This window comes from Phodopus roborovskii, unplaced genomic scaffold (genome assembly GCF_943737965.1).
Source record: "Phodopus roborovskii unplaced genomic scaffold, PHOROB, whole genome shotgun sequence".
Taxonomy (NCBI): domain Eukaryota; kingdom Metazoa; phylum Chordata; class Mammalia; order Rodentia; family Cricetidae; genus Phodopus; species Phodopus roborovskii.
This window is the reverse complement of record NW_026125059.1, coordinates 3,663,506-3,691,500: the sequence shown is the minus strand read 5'-3', so window position 1 is coordinate 3,691,500 and position 27,995 is coordinate 3,663,506. Positions and strand designations below refer to the sequence as shown.

The 27,995-nt window shown below is 51.5% G+C and overlaps 1 protein-coding gene across 1 annotated transcript in view; it reads left to right on the top strand.

Moving 5' to 3' along the window:
• Positions 1-27,995, top strand: part of Phactr3 (phosphatase and actin regulator 3) — a 181,227-nt gene that overhangs the window by 125,982 nt on the left and 27,250 nt on the right. Inside the window, exons 7-8 of the mRNA XM_051185183.1 lie at positions 39-286; positions 25,058-25,211. Of these exons, the coding sequence (XP_051041140.1) occupies positions 39-286; positions 25,058-25,211 (402 nt within the window). The remainder of the gene's footprint in view (positions 1-38; positions 287-25,057; positions 25,212-27,995) is intronic.

Here is a 27,995-nt window from a genome sequence, read left to right as displayed (position 1 = left end):
AATGTGCACATGTAACATGAACCATCTTTCCCATTCAGTTTTCAAGGACGGGAATGTAGAGGGTCTCCAAAGAAGTGGATGGACATGCGTCTGTCCAGGACATCCAGCATGGAGCGAGGCAAGGAGAGGGAGGAGATGTGGAGCTTTGACGGGGCCTCAGAGAACAAGCGGAGTGCCAGCAAGGACTCAGAGGAGAACAAGGAGAATCTGATGCTGAGCTCCGAGCTCAAGGACGACCTGCTTCTGTATCAGGATGAGGAGGCCCTCAACGACTCCATCATCTCCGGTGAGGAGGGCAATGGCCAGGGGAGGGACACCTGCCCATGGAGGCTGGTACTTTTCTGCTAGTCATTGGCTAGAAGGGGCAAAGTAGAGGGCCGGCACTGAAGAGATGGGGACTGCTTTGCTTTGGAAAGTGGGCTGTTCCCTGGGGGCGGGGATACAAGGTCCAGAAGGACTTTAAAGATGCTGGGTGAACTTGTATCTGGAAGGTTGGATGTTTCAATTGATGTTGGCAATGCATACAATGGGCTGTGAGTGAACTTGAAATAGCACCCCTAAGCATGGCCTGGCCAAAGGCATAGAGGTAGTGTACACGTGGCCAAGGTCCTACATTTATGACCTGGTTAAAGGCATGGAGGCAGTGTACACGTGGCCAGCGTTGTACATTCTGATTTAAAACTAGATGAAAAAAGAGAAGATGGGAAGACAAGTAATTGACTGACCTCCCAAAGCCGCCACATCAGGAGTGATGTAGACAGACAGATGGACTTACGGAAGACAGGATTTTCACAGGGTTTCTGAGTCTCTGTATTCTCCAGGGGGGAGGCAGAATTCCCTGATGCTTGCACAGGGAGACCAGGAGTCACTATCAGGATGTGTAACCTGGGGTCTTTGATTCCTAAAAGCAAGTGCAAACAGCTGCTGTCATTTACTTGAGTGTGACCGTGACTCTTATGAGATGCACGTCTTTAAGATTAAATGTTTGGAAGACGAATTCAGCACCACTTCCCCCATTCAGAAAAAGAAAGAAAGAAAAAACAAACACATATAAATGTTGCCTTGGGGAGGATGATCGTCCTCAGTGGGGACTTTCCATGAGACCATTCTTCCTTGCTGACTGAGGACGCTGTGGGTAGCCACCTAACTTGAGACCCATTCTCACCAACTCAGCCGCTGTGTGGTGTAAAGACGCGAGAGGGGAGGCTGCCGTGGATCTGTGACATGTATCTCACACCCTCCTCCCATCAGCAGGGGTCAAGGTTCAGTCCTCCCAACAGTGAGGGTCAAGGTTCACAATCTGTCACATATGTGTACTCTTGATGCCCTATTTGAATGTTCCAAGAAAATTATTTTTTCTTTTTTGAGATCCCTTGCCTTAGAACTTAATGTTTGTTTGGAAACAATAGAGGCCTCTTTAGGGGCAGGCCTGGCTTCTGAGTGGCTGGGATGTGGGCCATCTGCTGGCCACACTATGTGCTGTAGATATTTGCTATGGTCAGATCCTAGAAGTTTGACTTCCGGGTGGGATGTGACGTCTGCAATGTCGTGGGGGGCTTCGTGGAATCAGGGTTTTATGTTTTTAGGTTGTATGTTTGATAGCACGTATAGGCTCTTGAATGCACACATGCCTGCATACACACTCCAGGAGGAGCCATTTCAGTGTCTGTCCACAAGATGTTTGGGTGTCTTCTCTCCTGCCTGCAACCCATGACTAGACCCCATACGGGCTTGTCTGTCATGTCATCTTTGTATGAGGGTGAAAACATGGAGCGAAGGGGTTTCCACAGGAAGGTGAGTGTTTTAGGTTAGGATTCTTCTGCCTAGAAGAGACACTTTGACCACAGCAACTCTTACAAGGAAAACATTTTATTGGGACTAGCTTACAGATCAGAGGTTCAGTCCACTATCATCATGGCAGGGATCATGGTGTTGGAGCTTTTGAAAGTCCTGCATCTTGCAGGCAACAGGAAGTCAGCTGACACACTGGGCAGTATCCTGATCACAGGAAACCTCAAAGCCCTCCCCCACAGTGACACACTTCCTCTAACAAAGCCACACCTACTCTAACAGAGCCACACATGCTAATAGTGCCACTTCCTACGAACTTATAAGGGTAAGTTACATTCAAACTACCACAGTAGGTAAGAGAGAAAACTTTTCTGGGTCTTTCTCAGCTCCCTACATAGTTTGTCCCTGCATGCAGACCCCACCCACCCCAGGGCCTGTACATAGTGCATGTTCCAGCCATGTTCCTAGCTATGACGAGGCATGTCTCTAACTTCACCCAGGCTATTGTAACAGAATGTTACAGACTTGCCTGAAGATGCAAGACCTGGCGTCTGGAGATGGTTGCCTCCTGGCTCCTAGGTGGTATGTCTTATGAAGTGCTAAACCCACCAGGCAGGCTTCATGCTCACAACCTCACCACCCCCTAAAGCATTCTTAGCTACTGTCCTAGGAAGGCTATAAAGGCTCAGGCTTCACGATAGGAACTTCAGGAGGGAGGCATGTGTTGTGGCTCGGGCTTCTCAGCAGAGAACCGTCTACATCCACGCAGCTTTCTTCCCTGGGATCTTAGCACAGAGAGACTTCCTTTAGGACTCAGTGGCCACATGCTTCCAGAATTGCCACCAAGGTCAGGGCTGCTCACCTCTCCAACTGACTTAGGCATGGCTATACAGATTTAAAAGCTCCCAGTCTCTGCTCCAAAGGCTTTGCTTCTGAGGTCTAACCCCGAGGGCCTTACACACCCAAAGAACAGCTGTTGGACACAAAGGCTGCTGTGTGGGCACTGGGCAGCCATGGAGAACAGTTGAGGCCATGAATGTATTTCCTGCAAGTCATCTATGCCGGGTAGGGTGCTGAGAATCACCCATCAGCTTCACCTACCAGGTGCCAGTAGCGTCCCTTAACCGAGTTGTGACAGCCACACCTACCTCCAGTTACGGTCCAGTGTTCCCACATACCTGCTGTCTGTTGAGCTGGGCTGTACAGAGGTTCACAATGATGCCACCTGTGATGGGAAACGGTATTCCCTGAGTGGTGGCCAATGTAAGTCACTCAGTCACACCCCATGTAGACAGTAGACTTCTGTGCAGATGACAGGGTATGTGGACGCTGATTTATAAGCATGTCCAAGAGACTCTGAGGAGAAGAGCCTTGAGAATCCACTTGTGCTGCCTTTTAAACTAACCTCATATACAAAGAGCAGACACAGAAGATGTGGTTGATCATCACAATGTCATCACCATGTTGACTGAACTTGGGGTCCCTTAGGAGACACCTGGGTAGTCTGTGGGGGCATTCCCAGTGAGCCCTAACTCTCCAGGGGGTGGGAGAAGACCCACACACCCTGAAAGTGGCCAGCACCGTCCCAGAGCATCCAGACATGACGAAAAGGAGAAACTGAGCAGAGAGAGCCAGGTGTGCCCGTGTCCTCCTCCCTGTTTCCTGACTGGATACTGTGACGGCTGACTAATGTTCCCACCATTAATGTTCTCACCATGCCTTCCTTGCCACGATGGATTGGACTCTCCAACCGTCAGCCAAAATAAACCCCGACCTTGCTTCCTCTCGGCTATTTTGCCACAGCAAAATCAAACAATGCAGAGAAGACACATGTTTCTAACTTGAAATGATAGGACCAGCCAGCTGTATAGTTCTGGTACTTAAAATGGCCATTGCAGAGGTCATCAGGTCAGAGAGGCCGTGGCCGGAGATGGAACGTTCAGAAAGAGTAGTTGCAAACTCTGCAGAGGACGCCATGCATGCAGTGGAGGACCGCTGGGTGCATGGTCCTCTGTGGATGTGTGAAAAGTGCACGCCATTTGAACCCCATTTGGTGTGCAGAGAGGACTAAGTAAAGGCCCCTTGGATAGTTCAAGACTCACCTGAACTTGTCACTGTGGTGAATCCACAGAACACCCGGTTGTGGTGATGTTTTATTTATGGTTCAATAAATAAGGCTTGCCCGAAGATCACAGTGCAGAGCTAGCCCCAACTGCCTGGCCTCTATGGCTGACTTTGCTAGCTCTGCACTCTGACTTTGAGGCAAGCTTTAATTGTTAAACCACACTAAATATCACCATACCTCCTTTCCTGGCAAGCAGGGGCTCTGGGCTGGAAAATCCATGCTTTGTGGTCAGCAGGTGGCGCCACACACACATACATGCATGCACGTGCACACATGCACAAATGCACAGGCACACACGCACACACACATGCACATGCACATGCACATGCACATGCACACCTACACATACACACGCGCGCACACACACACACACACACACACACACACACACTGGGCTGCAGAAGTTTATGTTCTGATCTCTGGGACTACCTGGTGGGCATCTGAGGTGAGGATGAGGGAGGAAGAGGCTGTGATTGTCCTTGCTGGATACCAAGTAGCAGAGATGTCAGGGTGGGACTCGTGGCCAGTGAGGGTCACAGGCAGTTTGTACCCCCTTGGTTTGGGGTTTCACTTTGGAGCTGGTGCTTGGCCTTCTTGTGTGGGCTGTTGCCTCTACGGATGACATCCTGATGTGGCAGGTTCTATGCTGTCCCCTTCTCTCTGAGGCAGAGGGAAGGGCACCAGCTGGCCCACTGAATTCCAGTCTTAGACCAAACGCAGGCTTGTAGTTCTCCTCCTCATAGGCGTCGTGTGTGCGTGTGTGTGTGTGCGTGTGTGTGTGTGTGTGTGTGTGTGTGTGTGCGTGTGTGTGTGCGTGTGCGCGCGTGTGTATGCATGTTTCATGTATGAAGACAGAGGAGGGTGCTGGGTCCCCTAGAGCTGGAGTTATGGGCAGTTGTGAGCTGAAGGACATGGGTAACTGAGAAGACACCACAGTCTTACGTGCTGAGCCATCATTTAATTCCTTTGGATTTGTACTCAGGAAGGACACACTGGGCGCATGATAACTGTGCTCGTAAGAGGCCCAGGCCTGGCTGGACTGATCTGAATTGAGGTTCTTCCTTTCTCTACTCTTGGCCAACCCTCCTGTCGTCTGCCCTTCCCCTGGCAGCCATTTCTGGTGGGTGAGGACTGGTGTCCCCTGTGATGTGATTCAGTTTTCCTGGTGTGTAGTGATGAGGCTGGTCTTTGCATGTAAGGACTTTGCATGGGAGGTCTGTGTCTTTTGTATGTGTGTCTGTGTGTTTGTGCCTCTGGAAGCCAGAGCTGGCCGTGGTTGCCTCTCTCACTTGCGCTCCACCTTTTGTGAGATGAAGTCTTTCACTGGCCTACGGCTGACCGACTGGGCCAGACAGGCTCGCCTGTAGCCTCCTGGACCCCCCCCCCCGCCTCCCCAGTGCTGGAATGAGGTCACAACTTGTTTTCACACGTGTGCTGGGGATCTGAACTCAGTTGCTCATGCTTGTGTAACGACCTTCTGAGTCATTTCCCCTGACTTCATTTGTTCATTTCCAATTTACACCTTTTCTGTGTTTTAAAGGCGGGTTAGCATTGGTTTTCTTGTTACCAGTGCGGATGTCTTTGGCATGTTGGGTGCTGACCTCATATCTCATGGCTTGCATACACTATCTCTCCATGCTCTGCCAATTCCCATTGGTGTGTAGAAGTGTTTTGATTTGAGGCTGTCCCACTGGATTTATGTTTGTTTTACACTTGGCTCTTCAGTCTTATATAGGGATCTTTACCCACAATGCTGTGGAACATTTACCCATGTTTCCTCATTATAATTCTGCAGTTCCAAGCCTCACGTTAACGTCTTTTACCCATTTCCTTGTTGATTTTCACTATAGTATGTGATGGGAGCTAGAGGTGTGAGGCGACAGCTCTCGTGTGTGACGTGGTAGCTCAGGTTCGATGTCCATTTTCCCTGGACATCATTTGTCAGAGATGATGTTATTTCCTCCATTGTGTGGTCCTGGCACCTTTAACAGGGGGTCAGCTGACCTCCAAGGGTTTCGATCTGGGCTCTCTACCATCTCCCATGGTACCATTCTATTGTAATGACTTTCTAAGAGAATCTGAAGTTGCTAGTGTGGAGCCAGCAGCTAGCAGGTGACAGGTGTTTAAGGAGATTGTCAAGGGCTTGCATTGCTCTGCCTGCGCAATCAAGTCCTATCTATTGTGGCCTCTACACGTGTTTATTGAGCTGTTTACACCTTGTGCAGGTGTCTGTGTAGGGCTTTCTGACAGTTGATAGGTAATTATTGAGTTTCCTTTGCAGTTAGCAGGTTTGTGGGATGTAAAGGTTAATCTTCACCACCAACAAAGGAGACTACATTTAGGTTCACTTAAAAGACATCCTCAGAGATGCACCCCGGTGGGTGTTTCCAGGGAGGCTTAACTGTGGAGGAAGGATTCATCCTAAGCGTGGCTGGCTATGCAGAGAGAACACAAGAGGAAGAGAGGAAGGGAGCAGAAGGTGCTGCTGACCCGGCATCGGTCTCTTTCTGTTCCCCAAGGACATGGTACGGGCGGCACCTCAGGCTCACACTACACTCTAATCCCCTTTGCCAGGCCTTCCCTACCGGGACAAGTAACCCCCCTCCCCCAAACTGTCAGCCAAATGATTCTCCTCCCTCCTGCTACCTCTTTCCAGGGATTTACTTATTTCCAAGTGCGTGTTTGTCTACCTGTATGTATGTGCACCACGAATGTGCAGTGCCCACGGAGGCCACAGGTAGGCTCCAGATCCCGAGGACCAGGGCTACAGGTGGTTGTGAGCCACCATGTGGGTGCTAGAAATTGAACCGGCCACTCAGCAAGAATGTTCTCAACCCCTGAGCCATCTCTGCAACCCTATCTGAGGTCACCTCTGGTCAGGTCGTGATCTCACTGATGAGACCACACTTCCATGATAAAGTCTACGTGCTGTTAAAGGCATTTACAGATGTCTCCAGAGTTGAAGGGGGCCCTGGAGGTGTCATTGCTGCTAAGAGGCTCACAGAGACCCCTCTGTGACAAGGAGATGCAGCTAGACCCCGGCTTCCTACGCCCACCGCCAGGGCTCCTTTTCACTTGAGAATTTTTACACAACCCTGGGTTTATAGAACTGCAAAATAGGCATAAAAGCATCATAGTTACTACTTACAGATAAAGACACAGTTGCACACCAGCGAGATGGATGTGTCATTTGTAGAAAGCACTGGATCTTGGCCGCATCCTTGAGTCCTCAGGTCACAGAGACTCACTCTCAGTGTCTTTCAGGGTTGGTCCATGTTTTGATTTTTGCAGTCATCAATATGAACTCAGCCCAAGAGTTCAAAGATGACAGCTGTGTTTAAAACTATATCAAGAAATTGTTGGAGATTCTGTCTTAGTCCCAAGCCAAAACTCATCAAACAATTTTTTTTAGTTTTAAATCAAATTCAGCCAGGCAGCTCAGATACCAGTTTTTAAAGTGGAGCTGATTAACAAAGCCAGTCTGAAGCCGTTAACTTGGTCATCCACGAGGAGGCTTGTGCAGTTGGCAGGTGCCATGAGTGGCCTGGGGCTAAAGGGTCCTGGGGTCAGAGGGTCCTGGGTAGAGGGTCCTGAGGTCAGAGGGTCCTGGGGTCAGAGGGTCCTGGGGTCAGAGGCTCCTGGGTAGAGGGTCCTGGGTAGAGGCTCCTGGGTAGAGGCTCCTGGGTAGAGGCTCCTGGGTAGAGGCTCCTGGGTAGAGGCTCGTGGGCAGAGGCTCCTGGGTAGAGGCTCCTGGGTAGAGGCTCCTGGGTAGAGGCTCCTGGGTAGAGGCTCCTGGGTAGAGGCTCGTGGGCAGAGGCTCCTGGGTAGAGGCTCCTGGGTAGAGGCTCGTAGGCAGAGGCTCCTGGGCAGAGGCTCCTGGGTAGAGGCTCCTGGGTAGAGGCTCGTGGGCAGAGGCTCCTGGGTAGAGGGTCCTGGGGTCAGAGGGTCCTGGGGTCAGAGGCTCCTGGGTAGAGGCTCCTGGGTAGAGGCTCGTGGGCAGAGGCTCCTGGGTAGAGGCTCGTGGGCAGAGGCTCCTGGGTAGAGGCTCGTGGGCAGAGGCTCCTGGGTAGAGGCTCCTGGGTAGAGGCTCCTGGGTAGAGGCTCGTGGGCAGAGGCTCCTGGGTAGAGGGTCCTGGGGTCAGAGGGTCCTGGGGTCAGAGGCTCCTGGGTAGAGGGTCCTGGGTAGAGGGTCCTGGGGTCAGAGGCTCCTGGGTAGAGGCTCCTGGGTAGAGGGTCCTGGGTAGAGGGTCCTGGGTAGAGGCTCCTGGGGTCAGAGGGTCCTGGGGTCAGAGGGTCCTGGGGTCAGAGGGTCCTGGGGTCAGAGGGTCCTGGGGTCAGAGGGTCCTGGGGTCAGAGGGTCCTGGGGTCAGAGGCTCCTGGGTAGAGGGTCCTGGGTAGACGGTCTCTCTTGCTCCTCTGTGACACCAGACGATTTACAACAGGACATTTTTTCTCCCACTCCTAGAATCTGGGAACTCCATGTCCAAGGTGCTGTATGTGTAGGTGTGAGAGGGCAGCAGCAGGGAGCCAGCGGAGCTCTGTGCTTCTGTATCCTTTACAGGCATCCTTGGTGTCATTCCAAGTGAGTGCAAAGGGCTTCAAGCCTCAGTAGCCTCAGAACCTCTACACCAACACCTGAGCTGCAAAGGGGCAGCTCATGAACCTCACATGGATGTTTGTGGGTGCTCCTCTGGGCAGTTAGGAGTGCGTGTGGAGGGTCTTGTGTACAGTCAGGGCTTACTGCATTTATATGGGCCTCTCTCTGCTGTATACACAGATCTCTTCAGCAGCGTTAGCCTCCGATTCCCCCCTCTACTGTAATGAAGGGATGAAGACATTCTTAATTAGATTCAGAGTTCGTTAAAACTTTCTGGTTAGGGGCTGGAGAGATGGCTCCTCAGTTAAGCTCTGGCTGCTCTTCCAGAGAACCCACATGGCAGTTCAAAGCCTTCTGTAACTCCAGTTCCGGGGAATCTGATGGCCCTTCTGACCTCCAAGGGTACAGATTGTATGCAGTGCACAGACACACACTCAGACGCTCACACATACAGACATGAAATTGAATTATAGTTTCTACATTTCTGCTCAGTTTGGCAAAACTGCCAGAGCGAACGTGCGGGCATAGCACTTCTAGGAAGCAGTGCCTGGGCCAGCCTGGACCGTAGTTTCTTCTAGAGCTGAGGTGTGAGTGGCAAAGGAGATGGCTTTTCTCCTGGCTGCTACCAGCTTAAGACATCGCAGCAAGCGAGGACATTTTGTAGCTGAAGCACAGGCCATGCTTCCCTGAGGTAGGTGGCCATCTCTGCTCTCAGACGGCCACTGCCCAACGCACCTCAGGTGTCCACGGGCATCGCCATCCTTTCGTTAGTTCCCTGGGGAGGCACAGAGTCCTGGAGCAGGGCCTAGCCCATGACAGTGGCCTGGAGACAGCTCCATGTAGACACTGATCACCCTGTCTTGCTCTCTTGGGACCCTGACCTTGAAGATTGCTGTCGGCGGCAGGGGCCTGGGGCCACCTGGACACCGTGTAGGCCTGTTTCCTGTCTGCTCGCAATGCGATACAGGTGACGTAGTTCACACTGTGTCATTTGAAAAGGATCCACCCACTTCCGTCCCCTAGGCACAGCTGCCTCCCCAGGGGGTTGTCTAGGGTGCAGTTCTTATCCATCGTGGACGAGGGAGCACATTCAGTGCTTACCCAGGCGCAGGCGCATGTGTGGGACTTCTCCTCTTGCAGAGGAATGAGACCAGCCCCTCCCCCTTGCTACTCCCCATCCCCACCACCACGTGGGACTATCGGGGAGAGCCTTCCCCTCCAGCTTTGCCTGATTCACTACTCTCTGGAGAGAAGCTGTAGCCATGTTGCCTAGGGTGCTGGTGTGGCCCTGATCGTAGTCACCGCTGGTGTTAGGTGCAGCTGGGAGCAAATGAGGGGTCTGGGACAGTTAGATATGTCTAGACCCCCACCCCACCACAGCCGGTTCATCTGGGTATCCTCTGTATGTCTGTCCCTCTCCTGGGCTCTGGGGATCACATGTGATCAAGGCAAATAGGGTTCTCTTCTCCTTTGGAGCCCATAGCTTAGGAATACTACAGACAACACACAGGCCAGCTAGCCAGCAAGCACATTACCAAATGGGACATGCATTGTGGTCGGTGCCACCTAGTTGATGGGTCTGAGAGTAACACCTAGCTCCACACAGCATGGTAATCCCCGGGAGGTGAACCAGGAGCTGGGGTGTTCAGAGAAGGAACCAGGCATGCAGGAAGAATTGCAAGCAGGTGCCATGACTAACAGGCCTGGGCAGACTCCAGAAGTGGGAGGAGGTTTCTGTAGCAGAGTGGGCAAGGAGAGGGAAGACGGGAAGGGATGATTGGCTGGGTGCAAACTGTGTGTCTTCTGTAGTTGCAGATAGAATGTGTTGCTGGAATTTCCCCCCTAGCCCAGAGGCGCTTTGCTCCAAATAAACACACGGACACTATATTACTTATTAAACTGTTGGCCGATGGCTAAGGCTTCTTACTGGCTAGCTCTCTCTTAATTATTTAACTCATTTCTATTAATCTAAGTATTTCCATGCCGTCTTACCTTACTCTGGAGTAGGGTCTAGACCTGTCACTCCTTCCTCGGCTACATGGTGTCTTCTCGTGGTCTCTCTCCGCCTACCTTTCCCAGAATTCTCTTCTTCTCCTAGTCCCGCCTATCTTCCTGGCTCTATTGACCAAACAGTGCTTTATCCATCAACCAATAAGAGAAACATATATACAGAAGGATGTCCCCCATCAAGAATGAGGTTTATTCTCAAGGTGATACAAGGCCATGGATGAGCCTTTGAACAGAGGTACACAAAATAATTCAAAATCATGGCTTTGCCACTGCTTGCCAGTACTACATGCAAGGATATCTTCAATCACTTCTTAGGTATCTCCAGTGAGATGAGATTGGCCATGTAAGAAACATACGTTACCTGTGCAACATCACCACAATGGAGACAGCATGACTTCCTTCCCCACTTACTGTGCGCCATGACATCTGTGCCTCATGCCTGGGAATCTCTGTCAAGCCTCTGTGACTAAGGGTTTTGTACCTCCTGGCATTTGTATGTGTAAAGTCAGTGTGCATGTATGGAGGGTCATAAATGGGGACAACGCATAATGATATGTATTTGTATAAAATGCCACAGTGAGCCCAGAGCTGTGTGCTACCTCAAAACAAACTTAAGGAAAAAATTCAAGTCATAAAACTATTCTCCCGTCTTCTCTAAGAGCTGGGGTATTTTGATTGGGGGTGGGGTGGATGCTGTCTCTGGATTCTCTACGAGAATTGCATGAGGTTGGAACGCACGCTTCTTTATAGACCTGGATCAGGACTTCGTCTTCTAGATGTGTGTAGCCAGCATTTTCCTGTCGGGGTTCCTTGTGTGTGTAAGGTTTGCTCCACACCTCCTACTCTACAGAGCTGATGACTTAGTTATTTTTTTGGGCCATTTCACCTTCTTAATTGACTACAGCCCTGTAGGGAGTCTTGTTCTCTGGACCACATCAACCTGCTGAAGCCTTCTCCTTGAGTGAGTGGGTGGGCATTCCAGATTATTCCTGGCACAGAAAAGAAATGTGCCTCCATCTGGCTTCTTCACTCTTCCTCTGAGGCACATGAAGGCTGCAGAAGGAATCCCACCCCACTTTCCACTGCTAAGTATGCAACTTGTAGCATGAATAATAGGAACTCAGGGACAGATATTGGGGTTCAAGCTGAAGATCAGAGAAGCAAAGTGGCCAGCCTAGGAAGTTCTCATGTCTACCAATGCTCAGGCCAAAGGTGCGATCCACCAAACCTCAGACTGTCCTGAGCGCCTGATTTGCACTGCTCCTCAGATTCACTCACACTGCACTGAGCTTCTTATATTCCTCTCTGGTTCTGGGATTAAAGGCAGGGGATCCCAAGTGCTGAGGTCATCTTTGCGTCAGCTCTGTTTCTGTTTTTAGACTGATTCACTCTTGTGTAGCCCAGGGTGGCCTTGAACTCACAGAGATCCATCTGCCTCTGTCTCCTGAGTGCTGGGATTAAAGGTGTGAGCCACCACTGCCTGGCCTCTATGGCTATGGCTGGCTTTGCACTCTGATCTTCAGGCAAGCTTTATTTGTTAGATCATGAAATATCACCACAGCAACTAGTATTTAGCCTTTGTTCGGCTGTAGCAGCCGCTGCTGGAAGCCTGGAGGCATGCAGCTAGTGTTGGCCCAGCCCTGGCAGCTACTTGTATGTAAGGCTTTGTGTGCATACACTTCTGTTTATTTGTGGGAATACGTGGAGTAGAACGTCTGGATCGGATGACTGTGTCCAACAGTTAACAAGACCGGCAGAGGCTGGGAAAGCAGCTCAGTAGGTAGAGTGCTTGTTTGTCCTTCACAGTGCAGGACATGAGTTATGATCCCAGCACCATGTAAAACAGTGGGTCCATGTGGCAGCGTATGCCTTTAATGTCTGGGAACACAGAGACAGGAGGACCCTGGGTCTGGCTGTTCAGATTGTCTGGCTGTTCAGTGAGCTCCAGGTTCAGTGAGAGGCCCTGTCCCTAAATACATGATGGAGAGAGATTGAGGAGATACTTGAGGTTGGTCTCTGACATCCAAGCACACACATATGTACCCTCCTGCGTGCACACAAACATTCACACGCATTCACATGCATGCACATGCATGCACACACTCTCCTACTGTGTTTTCCAGTGCTGCCTGCATTTCCCATCATCACCAGCATTGTGCTGAGTTCAAGCACCTCCCGTGCCCTCCAAACTGCACTGCTCACCAGTCTGTGCATGTATGCATTGTAGGGCGGGCATGAGTGCCTTGGATGGTTTTCGTTTGTGTCTCCATACTTATTTAAAATGTCGTTGTACTTTTTTTCCCATATGCTTATCGTCTGTCTCTTGAAACATTTGCCTAACTTTCAAAATGAGGCTGCTTATCCCCCTGAGCAGGTGATACACCCAAGACAGTCCTTCAGGAATGCCTCTTCTCCCCATTCTCTTCACACCATTCTCTTCACACCATTCTCTTCTCCCCATTCTCTTCTCCCACTCTCTTCTCCCCATTCTCTTCACACCATTCTCTTCACACCATTCTCTTCTCCCCATTCTCTTCTCACCATTCTCTTCACACCATTCTCTTCTCTCCATTCTCTTCACACCATTCTCTTCTCCCCATTCTCTTCACACCATTCTCTTCTCCCCATTCTCTTCTCACCATTCTCTTCACACTCTTCTCTTCATACCATTCTCTTCACACCATTCTCTTCTCCCCATTCTCTTCTCACCATTCTCTTCACACTCTTCTCTTCATACCATTCTCTTCACACCATTCTCTTCACATCATTCTCTTCTCCCCATTTTCTTCACACCATTCTCTTCACACCAGTCTCTTCTCCCCAGTCTCTTCTCCCACTCTCTTCTCCCTACTCTCTTCACGCCATTCTCTTCACACCATTCTCTTCACACCATTCTCTTCTCCCCACTCTCTTCACACCATTCTCTTCTCACCATTCTCTTCACGCCATTCTCTTCACACCCTTCTCTTCACATCATTCTCTTCTCCCCATTCTCTTGACGCCATTCTCTTCACACCATTCTCTTCACACCATTCTCTTCTCCCCATTCTCTTCTCCCACTCTCTTCTCCCTACTCTCTTCACGCCATTCTCTTCACACCATTCTCTTCACACCATTCTCTTCTCCCCATTCTCTTCACGCCATTCTCTTCACGCCATTCTCTTCACACCATTCTCTTCACATCATTCTCTTCTCCCCATTTTCTTCACACCATTCTCTTCACACCAGTCTCTTCTCCCCATTCTTTTCTCCCACTCTCTTCTCCCTACTCTCTTCACGCCATTCTCTTCACACCATTCTCTTCACGCCATTCTCTTCTCCCCACTCTCTTCACACCATTCTCTTCTCACCATTCTCTTCACACCATTCTCTTCACACCATTCTCTTCACACCCTTCTCTTCACATCATTCTCTTCTCCCCATTCTCTTGACGCCATTCTCTTCACACCATTCTCTTCACACCATTCTCTTCTCCCCATTCTCTTCTCCCTCTCTTTACGCCATTCTCTTCACACCATTCTCATCACGCCATTCTCTTCACACCATTCTCTTCTTCCCATTCTCTTCTCCCCCTTCTCTTCTCCCCCTTCTCTTCACACCATTCTATTCACACCACTCTCTTCACACCATTCTCTTCACACCATTCTATTCACACCATTCTCTTCAGTGTGATCTCCTCGTGGTGCCCCTTTTCTTGAAGTGTGGCGACTACCAAGTTCCTTCATGGCTTGGGCGTTTGGTTAGTGTTAGAAGACTCCTGTGTTCACAAGTGGTTCCTCCTGTTTTCTCCCAGAAGTTTGGTTTTGGGGTTTACACTTGTGTCTGTGGCATATCTTTAGGTATATTACAGGTTATGAATGGCGAATCAAAGTTCATTTTAAAAAATGATTACCTATTTTTTCCTGTACAGTTTGTTGAAAAGACATTTCTTCATCTGAACACTCTTGCACATTTTAAACAAAGTTGTCTGTGTTAGTGTTCAGGCATCTTCACTGGCCTATCTGTGGGTGCATCTGACAGGACACGCCCTCAGCTGCAGCCACTAAGAGCACCACCTGTGCACATTCACTACGTTCCCTTTTCTAAGAGTCCTGCAAACCTCCCGGCCTTCGCTCTCCCTCCCTCCCTCTGTCTGTTTCTCTGGTTCTCTGTCTCCCTCCCTCCCCTCTTTCCCCTCTCCTGTAGCTCCTGTCTCTGAAGGCTGGTCTCCCCGCTTCCCTTTTCCCTCTTTATGATTCCTTTCCCTGATTAAAACCAACCCTCTTGAACCCTGTTATATGGTGTCTCTCTCCGTGTGTAGGACTCACCCCCGGCCTTTCTCTCCTGTTCCTCTGACCTATTGCCTCTCTGGTTGCCGACACCACACACGCTGGTTATCGTAGCTTAGTAAGTTTTCCCGAGTAGTGCTAACCCCTTTTTATTTGGCATGGGTGTCCATGTATGTGCAAGTGCACACATGTGTTTGGTTGCATATAGGCCTGTGTACACACACGTGCAGAATCCCCATTTTTATAAACTGTTAGATTTACTAAACTTCTTGTTTTAGAAATCTGATGCCCTGCCCATTGCTCTGCAGAGCCAGGGAGGATTTTGTTTCATATTTCATGTTTCATATTTCATGGCATGATTTATCACAGTGTGAGATATCCAGCTTTAGTTTCCTGGTCTTCCCTTAAAAGTAAGTTCTGACTCCATTGGGTATTTTTGTCTTCGATTTTCTGAAATCATTTGTAAAGTGTCTATATTATTTAACATGAAATGTTTTGCTAAAATCACCATTTTGTCTGTGTGTGTGTGTGTGTGTGTGTGTGTGTTTTAGGTTGTAAACTAAAAGTTACTTTTTAAAAAGTGCATCTTGTCTTCTCTCACACAATACATCACAATCATAGTTTCCTCTCCCTCCTCTCCTCCCGGTTCCTCTCTCCTCCCCTCTCCACAAGATCCACTCCTCCTCCACTTCCCTTCAGAAAAGAGCGGCCTCCCAGGGCATCACCTGAACATTGCATGACAAGATGCAATAGGGCTCGGCACAAATCAAGGCTTCAAGGCAACCCAGAGGGAGAGAAAGTATCCCAAAAGCAGGTGGAAGAGTCAGAGGCACCCCAACTCCCACTGTTCGGAGCCCCACAGAACACCAAACTAACAACCACAACATATACGCAGAGCATGTAGCTCAGAAACCACGAAGGATCCATGCTTGCCTCTTCATTCTCTGTGAGCCACTATGAGCCCTGCTCGGGCAGAACCTGTGAAAGTGGCTAACTAGTCTGATTTGAGGCCCACTCCACAGCCAAACACTAGGAGGAGAGAGAGAGCGAGACCAAAGTAGAGATCTTCATCGGGTCCCTGGGAGCTCATAAAACCCGTGGAAGAAGGGGAGGGACCTCGTATTGTAGGAACCAGAGGGGTCGAGGACACCAGGAGAACACGTCCCACGAAATCACCTGAAAGTTACTTTATTTAATACATACAGCCTGAGATAGTTATAATTGATTGTTCAACTGAATTTGGTAATTTATGTTGCTCCAGAGATTATGTTCTTAGCTACCATTCTATTACTGTGACAAAACACCATGATTGTAAGCAACTTGGAGAGGAAAGGGGTTTTGTATGTTACAGATTGGAGTCTGACATCCAGGAAAGCCAGGGCAGGGACTCCTCAGGGCAGGGGCTCTTCAGGGCAGGGGCTCCTCAGGGAAGGGGCTCCTCAGGGCAGGGACTCCTCAGGGAAGGGACTCCTCAGGGAAGGGGCTCCTCAGGGCAGGGGCTCCTCAGGGCAGGGACTCCTCAGGGCAGGGGCTCCTCAGGGCAGAGGCTCCTCAGGGAAGGGACTCCTCAGGGCAGGGACTCCTCAGGGAAGGGGCTCCTCAGGGCAGGGGCTCCTCAGGGCAGGGACTCCTCAGGGCAATGGCTCCTCAGGGCAGGGGCTCCTCAGGGAAGGGGCTCCTCAGGGAAGGGACTCCTCAGGGCAGGGACTCCTCAGGGAAGGGGCTCCTCAGGGCAGGGGCTCCTCAGGGCAGGGACTCCTCAGGGCAATGGCTCCTCAGGGCAGGGGCTCCTCAGGGAAGGGGCTCCTCAGGGCAGGGACTCCTCAGGGCAGTGGCTCCTCAGGGCAGGAGCTCCTCAGGGCAGGGACTCCTCAGGGCAGGGACTCCTCAGGGAAGGGACTCCTCAGGGAAGGGGCTCCTCAGGGCAGGGGCTCCTCAGGGCAGGGACTCCTCAGGGCAGGGGCTCCTCAGGGCAGGGGCTCCTCAGGGCAGGGACTCCTCAGGGGAGGGGCTCCTCAGGGAAGGGGCTCCTCAGGGAAGGGGCTCCTCAGGGCAGGGACTCCTCAGGGAAGGGGCTCCTCAGGGCAGGGGCTCCTCAGGGAAGGGGCTCCTCAGGGCAGGGGCTCCTCAGGGAAGGGGAAGGGGCTCCTCAGGGCAGGGACTCCTCAGGGAAGGGGAAGGGGCTCCTCAGGGCAGGGACTCCTCAGGGAAGGGGCTCCTCAGGGCAGGGGCTCCTCAGGGAAGGGGCTCCTCAGGGCAGGGGCTCCTCAGGGAAGGGGAAGGGGCTCCTCAGGGCAGGGACTCCTCAGGGAAGGGGAAGGGGCTCCTCAGGGCAGGGACTCCTCAGGGAAGGGGCTCCTCAGGGCAGGGGCTCCTCAGGGAAGGGGCTCCTCAGGGAAGGGGCTCCTCAGGGAAGGGGCTCCTCAGGGAAGGGGCTCCTCAGGGCAGGGACTCCTCAGGGCAGGGGCTCCTCAGGGCAGGGACTCCTCAGGGCAGGGACTCCTCAGGGCAGGGGCTCCTCAGGGAAGGGGCTCCTCAGGGCAGGGGCTCCTCAGGGCAGGGGCTCCTCAGGGCAGGGGCTCCTCAGGGCAGAGGCTCCTCAGGGCAGGGGCTCCTCAGGGCAGGGGCTCCTCAGGGAAGGGACTCCTCAGGGAAGGGGCTCCTCAGGGCAGGGACTCCTCAGGGAAGGGGAAGGGGCTCCTCAGGGCAGGGACTCCTCAGGGAAGGGGAAGGGGCTCCTCAGGGCAGGGGCTCCTCAGGGCAGGGACTCCTCAGGGCAGGGGCTCCTCAGGGCAGGGACTCCTCAGGGCAGGGGCTCCTCAGGGAAGGGGCTCCTCAGGGAAGGGGCTCCTCAGGGCAGGGGCTCCTCAGGGCAGGGACTGAAGCAGAGACCATGGCTGACCACCGGCTTGTTCCTCATGTTGTACTCAGCCTGCTTTCTTATAGCCCCCAGGACCACCAGCCAAGGGGTGGCCCCGCCCAGTGACATGGGCACTCCCACATCAGTGATCCGGCAAGAAAATGCCTTAGAGACTCTCCTACAGCCCAGTCCTATAGGGAGGCATTTTCTCAATTGAGATTTCTTCTCCCCAGCTGAGCCTGGGAAGCTGACATAAAAGTTGACATAAAATCTGGCTAGCACTAGTTTGTGAGCTCTAAACTGCCAGTTTATTCTCATAAAGTCACTGAAAATGTCCTCTTAGGTCTTTTAAGATCTGTGGACTTGGATGCCCAGTGTCATCTCTTCCGGTCCTGATATGCCCCACCCCCACCCCACCCCACTTCTGCTTCGTCCTCTTGGATCAGTGTGGCTGGAATTTTGCCAGTCTTTTCATCGACTGACTTTTCATTTTTGTGGCTTATTCTTAGTTTCCGCTCTGTACTTTCCTATCGCTTCATGTCCATCTCCGTGGTTTGCTTCATTCTCTTTCCAGGTTCTTGAGGTAGGCTCAAAGGACACATGTTTAAACAGGAGCACTCGATGCTGTAAACATCCCCTTGATAGGTTCCATTTGCTTCAGAATCCTCTGTGTCTCTGTTGTGAGCTCTTCTTGGAACTTTGGGTTTCTCAGAAGTTAAATATATATTTTAATTTAGTCTGGTTGCTTTCGAAGCGATCATTTTTGTTATCGATTTCCAGTTCTGTTCCACTCAAGTCTATCTATCGACCTGTTTCACGGCCCAGGGTATGTCCTGGTACCTGGGGGCTCGTGCCCTTGGAGGGACACATGACCCGTGACGGAGATCCGTGTGTAGAGCCTGTAGCGGTGGTGGGTGTGTGCAAGTCTGCCCTATTCCCTGAATTTCTGTTTACTGCTTCTGTAAGTGATGTAGGAGAGACCTCGAAGTCCCTGGCTGCAGCTGTATCCTCCATGTTTTCTCAGGGTTTCGTCTACGTACTCTGAAGCTGGGAAGAAAGGTCCACCACAGTTCGGTTCTTTGTGACCTACACATGGGGTGGCCTCCTTATGAGCATGGAGTGGTCCTTCCTGCTGGCGATGTTTGCTCTGAAATTCTCCCCATTCCGTTTGCTAATGGCTCCCTTCAGCTTTCTTCGACCAGGATCAGAATAGCATGGACCTTTGTCCAGTTTTTTCACTCATACTCCTTTCTGCACTGAGTGTCAAGAATATGTGGGTATGGTTGGTTATCACATCTAAATTTACTGTGTGCTTTCTTTTAAAAACATTTTATGTGTATGTGTGTGCACCCCATGTATGAAGGAGCCCAAGGAAGTCAGATTCCCTAGAACTGGAGTTACAGATGGTTGTGAGTCTCCATGTGGATGCTGGGAATCAAACCTGGGTCCTCAGTGAGAGCAGCCAGTTTTTAATGCTGAAGCATCGCTCCAGCCTTGTTTGTTTTTGAGGTCGGGACTTGCGTAGCCCAGGCTGGCCTCAAACGGACTCGGTAGCTGAGGATGACCTTGAACCCTGGATACCCACACTTTTCCAGTGCTGGGACAACAGGTGGCTGCCACCAGCCTGGCTCTCACACACTGCTGGGGACAGAAGTGTGGGCTTCATGCTTGCCGGAAGGGCAGCCCGACCACTGAGCTACAGCCTGACGCTTGCTTTGTGTGCCTGCACTGTGGAGCAGTCGCCTGACATGTCCCTTTCTGTTTCTGTTCTCAATTGCTCTATTGATAAACCCAGCTTTCTCAGGCTGGAGGGATGGCTGCGCAGCTAAGGACATATACTGCTCTTTCAAAGGACCTGAGCTCAGTTCCCAGCAACTGTTTCAGGCAGCTCACAACTGCCTACAGCTCAAGTTCCAGGGGATCCAATGTCTTCTTCTGGCCTTCAAAGAGACCTGTGTGCACACATGCAATGACACATAATTAAAAAATAAATAACTTTTTAAGAGCCGGTTTCCCTTAAAGACAGTTAAATAAGATACACCTGCACGTCGTAGGTACCAGCCCCACGCCTCCCCTTTGCTTGTTCAGATTTCAGATTTCCATCTGAAGTCAGTCCTCTCCCTACTGCATAAAGGATTTCTTTTAGTCATTTACTCTTGCTGCTTTCTAATTTTTGAAACAGTGTTCGTCTTTATCCCGAGAGATATTTTTAGCATGTGTTGAGTCGGAATTGCCTGAGTTGTCTTCCAGTGAGTGTGCTCTCAGGATGTCACTTCTGGATGGCTGCGGCCCCTTCATTATGCCGCAGCGTGCCTGTCTCTCAAGCCCATTAAGGTGTCCTCACTGTCAGGGATGGTGATGCAAGGCTTCACACAGCTCTTTGTGCTGCTGGAGCTTGGCCGAGCCCTTCCCGCTACTCTGTAGGCGTGGGGAGTTTGGGTTGGCTGACACGCATCGTGAATCTATTTCTTGGTTGTCGGATGCTCTTCCAGTCCTATAAATATCTGTTGAGTTTTATTCTGGGAAGCAGCTTGGTTACTTGGAAACAGCCTCACGCACCCTGGTCTGGCTTTTACAGTTTCTTAGACAGAGGTGGAACTAAGCTCCATGCGGCTGATCACTGCTTGTTCCAAAGACCAGGACCATCTGTACACCCTTCCCAGTGTCTGGACAATCACACCATGTTCCAGCCTGGCTGGTGGGCATAGAACATACACGGCCGTGGGTCTCCCAAGGTCCTCAGGCACCAGATGGTGCCTCCATGGCCCTCTTTCATAGGCAGATGCCAGTTCGAGGCGTAAGGGGCTCTGCACACCTTGGGGTTATTGTTTGGTTTTCCCAGCTGTTTGTCCCAAACACTCCAGCTGTGGGCCCCTTGGGCCTCTCTGCTTCATCTTCTCAGCTCCGACAGTTTCCGAGGCTCTTCCTGAGTCCCTGTAAGCCGCCATCCATCCCGAGGCTCTGCTGGATTCCTCGGGAGTGAGCGCCTCGTTTGGTGCTTACATCTCCAGCTTCCTCTCCCTTGCTGCATGTTTTCGGCATCTGGAAATCATTCTTGTCCTTCCACTGGGCTTTGTTTTGGGGTAAAAGGAGAATCCAGAGCACACACATTTGGTAGAAGTAGCTGTTGATGTTCTCACGGTCTCATTTCTCTTTTCGATTCTTTCTTGAAAGTGCTATTTGTAGCCCAAGCTGGCCTGGAATTCATGATACAGCCCAGGCTGGATTCGAACCCCCCTGGTGCTCTCACTCTGGATATGGAGGAGCCTTCCCTGCAAGGCTTCCCTGTGCAGCATGACCCTGCAGTCCTTGTCCAAGTTCAAGTGTCACAGAGCAAGCAAGCAGAGCCCCCTGCCCTGATGAGCTTGCCCTGTCCATCCCTGGCCACGGGGGTAACGTGCACCAGGCTCTTTAAGCAAGAGAGCACACAGAAAGCTCCATGGGGGGGCGCAGTGGAGCACACCTGCTGCACCTGAGCCCACTGCGGCTGCTCTTGTCCTATGTCCTTCCCTCCCTGTTGTTGCCATAGTTACTAGGATGAGGCAGGTGCATGACAAGGGGCACACTAGGTAGGACTCATGGTGTCTGGGTGAGCAGTGTCGTGCTGGCGCAGCCCTGGGTTTCCCTTTTGGCCTGTCACTCATTTCTCTGTGCTGTCTGGCAGGGTGCCAAGTGCTCACTTCTGTGCCAAGGTGGACATACCTTTCATACACTCAGGCGCAGGCGCAGGTGCAGGCGAAGACACTGGCATCGCAGGCCTGCATGGAAGGAGGAAGTCAGGTGTGGATATGGAAATACTGAGCCCTCGGGAGGAGTTAGTGCTTAGCATCCAGGGGCAGAGGTAGGCATGCAGGATTTGAGTGGATAGACGGGGAGAGGTTGGAGTCCTGAGCACACCTGTATGAACAAGTGTATGTGTGCATGGGATGGCAGGCGTGCCACAGGGCTGGAAGGACACAGGCTGGCTCAGTGGCCTAGAAGGACAGAGCAGATGAGGGTACCCTTGCTTCTGTGACATCTGGGTGGAGGAGGCAAATCCTCGATGTAACCCACCATCTCCCCTCTGGGCTGAATCATGGAGGTTAATGAGGCTGGGACTTGGGGAGTGTGCTGAGTCTCACACAGTGTGCAGCTCGCACGGAGTGTGGAAGGCCAGGTGCGGCCCTGTGCAGGTTGCATGGAGTGTGGAGGGCCAGGTGTGGCCCTGTGCAGGTCACACGGAGTGTAGAGGGCCGGTGCGGCTTCATGCTGCAGTCGGCTTCTGGCTGGGCCACTCTGGCGCCCAGAGAGGAGCCGCCATCCTTCTTCTTTCCCAACACTCAGACTTTCAGCCTGTGTTTCTTCAATAAATGCCCAGAGTTCTGAAATAGCCAGTTCTGGAGATTTGTGAATGGAACCAAGTTTCCTTCTTTTATGGCGGAGAAACTTTCCCAGCATCTTTATGAAAACCCCATGGTGGAGAAACTTTCCCCAGTATCCTTATCAAAGCCTCAGACACATTCTCCTTAGGCCCCGTTTATTTTATACCAGCGAACTGTATTTATGTCAGAACAAATCCCCAACACAGAAAACCAAAATGAGTGAGTAAAATAATTCTCACCTTACTTTCACCCTTAATTTATAATGAAATTATGAATATTCATAAAAGGCCACATGCTCATGTTTCTCCATTATAATGTATTTCTCTCTTTCCTTGGTGAAGTCATGAATGTTTTGCGTTTCAGTAGCATGTTGCCCTAGGGTTCTTTCACTGTTATCAAACAACATGGCCAAGGAGCAACTGGAGAAGGAAAGGGTTTATGTAGCTCACACTTCCACACCACTGTCCATCACTGAAGGAGTCAGGACAGGGACTCACACAGGACAGAATCCTGCAGGCAGGAGCCGAAGCAGAGGCCATGGAGGGTGAGGCTCACTGGCTTGCTCCCCATGGCTTGCTCAGCTGCCTTCTTATAGAACCCAGGGCCAGCAGCTCAGGGTAGCTCCGCCCACGATGGGCTGGGCCCTCCCACATCGATCACTAAGAAAATGACCTACATGCCTGCCTACAGCCCTATATTTTTCTCAATTGCTGCCTTCTCTCAGATGACTCTAGCTTGTGTCATGTTGTGATAAAACTCTCCCGCACACATGTCTCTGCCATTTTGAGCAGAGACACAGGAGCTTAGATGGGGAGATGCACCATGATTTAACAGGTGCCTGGCCTCAGCTGCCTTCTACCTTCCACACTGGAGACAAGTCTCCTTTCATGCTCCTATGTAGCTCGTACATCAGAGTCTATGCTGCCTGTCTCTAAGAACTAAATCTATAAACTGTGCTTTATTCAGAGAGTTAGGTAACAGAGGGTTAACGCTGCAAAAGTCTGCCATCAGCAGGAAAACTGGGCGGGAACTAAGTCTGTTGTCAGGCTCTTTTGCTCATTGTCCTCTGCCACATTCTCACCTAAGACTCTCAAATGCTCCTGAAGTGCCCTGTGGGTTAGAGGTTAGCTCAGAGTAAACAAACCACTAGCAGTGTGTGAGAGAGAGCCCCAGAAGGAGATTTTCCCATTTTCTCTCCACCCAATCAGGTCCCCACAGCAACCCCCCATCAGGGTCCCATCTACAGCACAGACTACAGAACTAGTCTACAGAACACAATTCTATAGGATATGAGAGAGCTCTGCTGTCCCCTTGCTTCTAAGATTTCTTTTGAGGGTCCCTAAACTAAGGTTTCTAGATCAAAGGTCAAAGACTAGGAAGACATAGGTTGTTCCTGAGTCCTTCGAGCTGTCAGGGCAGGGAGTCTTGCCTTGTTACTCAGCCTTCACTTCCTGCTCTCTAGTAAACAGTCTGTTCTCCAGATACATGTTCCTGAACACCAATCCGGTTGGGTAGAAGGCTCACTCAGATCCATAGGAAGCCTTCACTGTATTCTTTCTTCTGGAATCTTCCTTTTGTTGTTATTGCAGTTTGAGTGCTCAATAGAGTAGACCTTGGTGAAGGCAGCCCAGAAGTGCTTGCTGTGGCCCTTCTGTTTGTCCAGGACACACAGACAAGAACTACTTTCTAACTCACAAAGATCTTACTCAGGACAATTTCTACTTCTGGCCAGAGGTGCCAGGGGATCTCACAGTTAAGAACAAATCTGATCACATGTGTAACGGCGACCTTAAGGCATCCCCAGTGACTTTAAGACATGCCACACTAAACCATGAAGGTTCCACAGTCAGCGGACTCCTGTGGTTGAGAATGCTGCAGTCAGTGTCCAGAAAATGGGCGCCTTTCCTTCGCCAGGGGACAGCCCCAACATTCACAAAGGAGTCCTCCCTAGGTCCTTGAAATGTCTGAAGTTCATTAAGTCACTGTAGCTCTTGCACGGCTTACAATGGGCAGAAACGCCAACTGAAGCTGTGTGTGGCTGCTTCATACTGTGAGCCCACAGATCAAGGATGCCATCGCCAGTAAAGCCTTCTCAGACTCCAACTGATGCCACAAGCAACTTGCAATATTTTTCTGTCTAAGATCTCAGCAGAGTTTGGTTTTTGTGTTGTATCTCTCAAATTCCTCTTAAAGAGTCACATTCCGTACGTTTGCTTGTTTTACGCTTCTGCTGCACACTGCGGGCTTGCTCTATCTCGGGCTGTTTTCTTCCTTATTTCTTAAGTGATGTTTATGGTGTGTATGCACATGTACAAATGCTAAGATGCAACCCAGCCGGGCAGACCCAGGGCTGGTCATTCATTCACTTGCAGTATTCTTCACTGACTGTCTCTGGTACCCACACTCTCTTGGGAGAGTGGCTGTCATTGAACCGAAGTCTAGTAGAGGAGACAGATGAGGAGGAGGCGTTAACAGAAATTCTGGTCAAGGAGAGTAGGGCATGGTGCTGGCGTCATGATAGACTCCGATCCAGTGGTGCTGCGTGTCCAGAGAGAGGTCACCTGTAGGCATCCCCAGCAGGGCAGCGGGGAGGCAGAGGGGCTTCTGCGTGGTATGCTCTCAGTACTGACAGTACACACATGTGGTTGGAATGTGGAAGGTACTGGGTTGAGAAGTCAGTGCTACCCAGGGCTGGAGTCACAGCAGCCACAGGGCGAGTTGCTCTGTAATTTATGACCTGTGTGCATGTGGCTTTGAAAGGCAGCATTGGCCATGGACCCCCCAAGAGTCTAGTTCCTGGATGATCCCTACTGTGGAGCATGTGGTCCTTAATGTGGCATGCATCTGCCCTGCCCACCGAGCCAATGGAATGGAATGGAATACACCTATACAATGTAGCGTGTATGGGTCTTCTGGTTTCAGCTCCGGATGTCCCCCCCACCCCCCACCCCGCCATCCCCCTGTCTGAACTCCTGATTGTATCCACTGAAGGCTGCATGAAGCCAGTCCTCTAAGACGTGTTTCTCATCCCGGTGGGTCTCACAGGGACATTGCCAAGGAAATGCAAGAAGGAGCTGCTGGCAGTGAAGCTGAGGAACCGGCCGAGCAAGCAGGAGTTAGAGGACCGGAACATCTTCCCCAGGAGGACTGATGAGGAGAGGCAGGAGATCCGGCAGCAGATAGAAATGAAGCTCTCCAAGTAAGTGGCCGTGTGCAGACTAAGTCAGAGGCCGCCCTGCAGTGCTGGGCAGGCTCACAGAGAGATGGATGGGAACAGATCATTCAGCCCTTGATACTGCGTGGGGGTTGCCTGTGTACCTGTGGCTCAGCAGCATCTCTGGCCTCTGCCTGTCATGTTCCCTGGGACAATTGAAACTTTCCCAGATATCACCAGAATGCCCCTCTGTGAACCAGCAGTCTCCTTGAGCCAAGGGGCATGTGTGAAGGAGGGGCCTGGGCCTAATTGCTGAGGATATATGTTTTCTGTGGCAGGGCTGGCTACATGCTACCCCTCATAGCTCCCACCTAACCATCTCCCTCTAAGAACATGGGTCCAGCTTTGCTAGGTCATCCAAGTCTGTTGCAAGAAGCTGCACTTACATGACTGTCCACATACAGTGTCACACTTCAGGGGACAGAATGTGCACCACACCCTATGTGCTCCAGGATGAGGGATACACTGACAACCTCCCCTACTCTACCACAGTTGGGGCCAGGCTCTCCTCCTCTGGCCTCAAAGTCTTGTTGGTAGCCCACAAGAACAATTGATGTCCTACAGTCCCTGAAAGCCACCAGGTGATGGTTGCTTAGCAACTAGGTGGTTGCTTACCCTAGGTGAAGACAGACTGTGCTGTGGATCAGGCCAGAGGGGAACGGCCTGGTCTTGGAATTCAGAAGGCTGGACAGTAGAGCATTTATAGAGGGTATAGCTGTGGAGGGCGGGGCTGTGGAGGGCGGGGCTGTGGAGGGCGGGGCTGTGGAGGGCGGGGCTGTGGAGGGCGGGGCTGTGGGTCACCTGCAGATAGCTGGTGGACTGTGGAATGTGGGGCTACAGAGAAGCTGCAAGTAGCTTGCATGCAAAGGGTGGGCCTCAAGGTGTGGAGCTTACTTGGTTTGGGAATTTCTAGGACTGGGATTCCCTTTTGCTCACAGAACTGACAACTAATTTTAGAGTCTGGGATGTGGTGTAGTAGCTTCGGAGTTGCTGTCACTACATCTGAAAATGGAAACGCATCCCAGAATTAGATACAGAGAGCAGGAGGCTGTCAGTCTCCCCTTGAAGTTGGAGGTGGCCTCTGGTGCCCCCGTATCTTCCCTGCAGGAACGGTCTGATCAGCCCTCTGCCTGTGTTCCATCTTAGGATCCTCCACATTCTACTGCTGAATAATTCAGGCACTGGTTACCATGGCAACACATCATCTACGGTATTCCCAAGAGTGTTTGGGGTTTCCATAGTGTTTTATTTTGCTAGTTCCAAATCTTAAAATTTTTATCTTCTGTGTGAACAAATAGCTGCGACCCACTCACACATCACCCTGTATGCCTGGCCTGGGTCCCACAGTGAGACTGGGGTCCCCTCTGCAGGGGTGGAGGTCTGTGATAATGCCCGTCCCTTCTAGCTTGCCTTTCAAATGTGTGGAGGCAAGCAGAGTCCTGGTGCCACATGGGGGAGTGACCTGGGAATCACATGCAAAAAGGTCACGCCCCCTCGGTCCCGCCATCCACACCCCAAGGACATTAACTACAAAGACAGCACGGGTAGGGCCTCATATTGTAGCGCAGGTTGACCCTCTTGCCTCAAGCTCCCCAGCACTGGAGTCACAAGTGTGTGCCGGCTGTTACTTTCAAATACTGACCGCATGCCATGCGGGGAGTGGACTCTGTCTGCTCCCATCTAAGTCATCCTTGCTGCTAAGCAGTGAGGGAGAGGTGTCCTGACTTCTTGTTTGCGTCGCTTTGGGGAGCCGGTGAGGTGTCTTGCCAGGGTGCTGTGTGTGGGAGAAGGAGAAGGAGTGGGTGTAGGACTCAGACAGTCACAGAGACCCTGCCAGCCTCGGGGCAGTACAGCATCAAGGGGTGCTCCATCTTAGTCGTCGCTTAGAGCTGTCTTCTGTGGGCTTTGGCGCCTTCAGAGCCCTGGGCCAAACACTGTGCTGTTTTATGCAAAGATGTGTATACCCATGGTGGGCAGTAGAAGGGATGCAAAGCCCCCCCCCTCCTACGTAGGTTAGAGATGGGGAGCTCCTTTGTGAAAATACCTAGAAATGAGCTTGGCCTCAGAAAGGTAGGTTTAGGTGGCAATGTCCCGTCTCAGCTGTGGCCAGGGGTTTCTGCCACTTTGTAAAGACTCCAGGTCACAGGTGACTTAAGGGGAACATTCCTGGTAGGAGGTACTGACTGAGAACTGCTCCTCTAATGGCCAGGCATCCTCGTCACAGGCATAAGCCATAGAAGCCACCAGCAGGATTGAATAAATAGGGCCACAGGTGCTGGCAGCCCAAATGACCTTAGAGCCTCGCCACGGGGCAGATGACAGCATTGTGCCTAGATGAGTTAGTGTGGATGGCTTGTCTGGGCCAAGACTCTGGAAGGAGTGTCTTGAGTAATGCATTGTTCAGCTTCTTGTTCAGGATCCCTGCGGGGGACCTTTGTTCTGGGGCTGAGTGAGAGGCTGATTAAAGATCAGTAGCCTCCTCCAGGGGTTGGTACTTAGCGCATTAGCACAGCAGTTAAATGATCCCAGCTTCTCTCTGTACACTGTGTTCTGCTGCATCCAGAACAGACTGCTACCACGGGGCCCACAGAGAACACAGGGTCTCAAGGAAAACAGCGGCAGGCGCACGGGCACCACCAGCCAGCCACTCTCGCCCCCTCCCCCACCCACTTTGTTCTCCTTGAACTCTGAGGCATTTTAGGGGGTTGCGTGATGCTCCTAACGGTGGTGTGTAAATTGGGCACTGCTACCTCTGTAAATGATGTGGCT